General features: G+C 59.2%; 1 protein-coding gene across 1 annotated transcript in view; it reads left to right on the top strand.

Moving 5' to 3' along the window:
- Positions 1–173: 173 nt before the first annotated feature.
- Positions 174–3,764, top strand: part of VWA1 (von Willebrand factor A domain containing 1) — a 14,652-nt gene continuing 11,061 nt past the window's right edge. Inside the window, exon 1 of the mRNA XM_057386435.1 lies at positions 174–584. Within this exon, the coding sequence (XP_057242418.1) occupies positions 512–584 (73 nt within the window). The 5' untranslated portion in view covers positions 174–511. The remainder of the gene's footprint in view (positions 585–3,764) is intronic.

Here is a 3,764-nt window from a genome sequence, read left to right as displayed (position 1 = left end):
TCTCTCCACCGTAACTGGCCCGCTGCCAGCGCCTCGCAGGGCCAGAAAGTTTTATCTGTAGGGATTTATTTTTCAAACCGGCCCCAGCTGCACACAGACTTCGCKGCCGAATCCCCGCTGCCGGGGCGAGCTGAACGCGGCAGGGGAAGCGCAGCGGGAGCGCTGAGCGCGCCTCTCCTCCGGCTATTCCTGTCAGGATGGATTTACGGCTTTAAAAGGACTCGGGAGAGGGGGAGGAAGGAGAAGGAAAAGATCTCCGGGAGCCAGAGCTCGCAGCGCAGCCCGGCGAAACGCGCGGCGAGGAAGGAGAAGGAAAATCGCCTCCAGGAGCCGGAGCTCGCAGCGCTGCCCGGAGAAACGCGCGGCGAGGAGCGGCCGGAGATCCCGAGGATGGCARAGGGATCACCCCGTGATCGGGGGCAGCCGGGCTGTGAGTGATCCCGAGTTTCCGTCCTCATTCGCAGAGCCCGGCTGGGGTTTGGGGAATCTCGCTCCAGGACCAGGCTTTGCCATGTTGGCCAAGGCGCTGCTTTCCCTCGGGCTGTGGCTGCGCTTCGCGGCGGGACAGGACGCACCTGAGCCAGGTGAGTGCCTGGAAAGGCGGCTCCTGCGGTTCTTTCTCCCCCCGTTTTACCCCTCCTGCTCCTCGGAGATCCTCATAAACTCTTTTCAGAATAAAAGCTGAGGCTGCAGTGCTGTTTTAGATGTTCAGGTGTTTGTGAGTTGCTGTGCTGGCATGAGGACCAGCCAACCAACCAAACCGGTCTGAAATTGCCCATTAAAAAGTAATTTTGTCGTGTTTGGAAAAGGGACGTGTTTCAGAAATGCGCAGAGTTTAGAGGAATCCTATGGAAAAGTTCTCACTGGGGACTGAGGCTGGGGACAGGCACTGAGAGAAGCCAAGGCAGTGATTAACACCACGTTCTGCTGTTAATCTCTGTAATTCAATCATCACAGCTCCTCTTTAAAATGCTTTCTCTTGGACACTGCCCATGGAAAACGGGAAMGGGTCAGTTCTGAGCTGAGAGCGGGGAAGGGACGTGGAGGGACGGGGGGCTCACTCTTGGTCCCTGGCAGGGCTCACCCCACATTGTGGTGCCCGAGAGGTTCATTTCGTGCTGAAGAGTGGAGAAGGTTCTGTGGCTGCAGGGCCGGTTGTGCCCGGTTCTTACCGCGCCCGGGAAGGGCAATCCGGGGRGAAAGGAGAGAGAACAGMCCCGTGTGTGCCTGGACAGAGGRAACAGCCCCGTGTGTGCCTGGACAGAGGGAACAGCCCCGTGTGTGCCTGGACAGGAGCTCCCCAGGCTCAGACAGAGCCTGGACTGTGGAAAAGGTTTCCACAGTGACATTTTGCTCCCAATATCACTGCCCGGAGTGCTGCGCTGCTGCTGCCGCACGGAGAGGCTGGGGCTGTGTCAGACCCCTGCCGAGGATTCTGCTGGATTCTGTCCCTCAATGTCCCCTTTGTCAAATCCTTCCAGGGTCTGTCCCTCGSTGTCCCTGTGCTCAGACCCCTSCCRRGGATTCTGCTGGGTTCTGTCCCTCAGTGTCCCCTTTGTCAGACTCCTCCCAGGCCGCTGGCTCCTGTCCCTCGATGTCCCAGGGTGGGGCAGCAATGCTGTCGCTGCTCCTGCCATTGTCACAGCGCTCCAAGTCCCCCCGGGCAGCAGCCGTTCCCATTGTCCTGCCATCCTGCTGCCCCGGCAGCGTGTGGCATTTGCCCAGCTGAAATTGTGGGTTGGAAACAATGCCGAGACCTCCAGGGCATGTGCCAGGGCCAGCTCTGGCATTCCAGCGGGATGGTGTCCCGCTCCAGAGGCAGAGGCTGTGCTGTGTCAGTGCCGTCTGCCTTCCAGGCACCCTGACAGAGAATGGGTGAGTCCTGTGGCCAGGAGATGCCCATCCCAGCCTGGCAGGGCTCCTGGATGCCGGGAGATTCTCGCCTCAGGGAAGCACATCCCGCTTCCCTCCCGCCTCAGGGAAGCACATCCCGAGTTCGTCTCCTTCAGGAAAGCAAAACCCGCGTTCCTCCCCCTCAGGGAAGCCCATCCCGCTCTCCTGCCGCCTCAGGGAAGCACATCCCGCGTTCGTCTCCTTCAGGGAAGCAAAACCCGCGTTCCTCTCGCCTCAGGGAAGCGCATCCCGCGTTCTTCCCCCTCAGGGAAGCGCATCCCGCGTTTCTCTGTTCCTCTCCCCTCAGGGAAGCGCATCCCTCGTTCCTCTGTTTCTCTCCCCTCAGGGAAGCGCATCCCCCGTTCCTCTGTTTCTCTTCCCTCAGGGAAGCACATCCCGCGTTCTTCCCCCTCAGGGAAGGGCATCCCGCACTTCTCTCGCCTCAGAGAAGTGCATCCCGCGTTCTTCCCCCTCAGAGAAGTGCATCCCGCGCTCCTCTCCCCTCAGGGAAGCACATCCCGCTTTCTTCCCCATCAGGGTAGCGCATCCCGCCTTCTCCCGCCTCAGGGAAGCACATCCCGCGTTCCCGCTCTCCTCTCGCCTCAGGGAAGCACATCCCGCGTTCCTCCCCCTCAGGGCAGCACATCCAGCCTTCTTCCCCCTGAGGGTAGCGCATCCCGCGTTCTTCTGTTCCTCTCCCTCAGGGCAGCACATCCCGCGTTTCTCCCGCCTCAGGGCAGCACATCCCCGCGTTCCCGCTCTCCTCTCGCCTCAGGGCAGTACATCCCACGTTCCCCCGCTCCTCCCTTCTCCCTCTCACGGCAGAGGACAACCGTGGAGTGTCAAACATCGTTAACCCAGACAGGCCACGATTCTTTCTGGCCGCAAGCGAGCCCCGCAAGCTCCGAGCCGGCGTTCATSGGGCTCCCAGCGGACAGCGAGCGGATGTCTCCTGTCAGCATGGCGGGGAAGTCTGGCCAGCTGTTTTCCTGCCTCAAAAGCCAGCAGGCAGCGTTGTGTTTCCATGGCGACATTTCGCTCCGATATCAGCCCCTTCCAAACACTCCCGATCCCTGCGCGGTGACCTGGCAGCRCTCRGARGGTGACACCRGRGTGACACCAGGATGACAYCAGRGTGACACCAGGGTGACACCAGGGTGACACCAGAGTGACACCAGGGTGACACCAGGGTGACACCAAGGTCCCGCCGCTCTCCTGTGTCCTTCCCCAGGCTTAGAGCGCAAGGATGGGGTCTGCAGTTATCCCCGCCGGTTTAGAAAGCAAGGAATCGCTCGTGGATCCTCCAAATCCTCCCCGAAAAGGGAGAAATCCTCATTTGGCAGCTCGCCGAGCGATGGAAGCGCTTGAGAGCAGCAGCCGCTTGCGTAAGCGAGGATTTGCTGGTTACAAACCGCCGCAGCCGCACCTCTGGCACGGAGCGCGTGTTTGTGCTGGATCAGGACAAGGAGCAGGGACAGGGATGAGGGAATTGAAAACCCSGACCTGCAGGGGAGGGACGAGTCCGTGTCCGGTCGCTTTCTCAGCATTGCCAGTCTCCTGGTGCGGGGAGAGCCTTCATCTCGATTTTTTTAAATTTGTTTTTATTTTTTAATGGATTCTTATGGATTTTTTTAAAATGGATTTATGGATTCTTTCTGCTGAATGGGAGGAATTAGTTTCCATCTCGTGCGAGGCTGAGTGTTACARATGTGACCACGAAGGACAAACCCTCAGCCCCACCCACAGAGGGTCCCTTCAGCTCCAAAATTCCCCCCTGCCCACCCGTTTAGTTGCTGGTTTTGTTAACCCTATGGGGCCAGAGCCTTTGCCTCGTTTTTTTCTTTTTTTTTTTTTTTTTTATTTTTCGGTTT

Source organism: Malurus melanocephalus, unplaced genomic scaffold (assembly GCF_030028575.1).
Source record: "Malurus melanocephalus ecotype Western Australia unplaced genomic scaffold, MMel_1.1 scaffold_966, whole genome shotgun sequence".
Classification (NCBI taxonomy): Eukaryota; Metazoa; Chordata; class Aves; order Passeriformes; family Maluridae; genus Malurus; species Malurus melanocephalus.
This window is presented reverse-complemented; position numbering and strand designations above follow the sequence as displayed.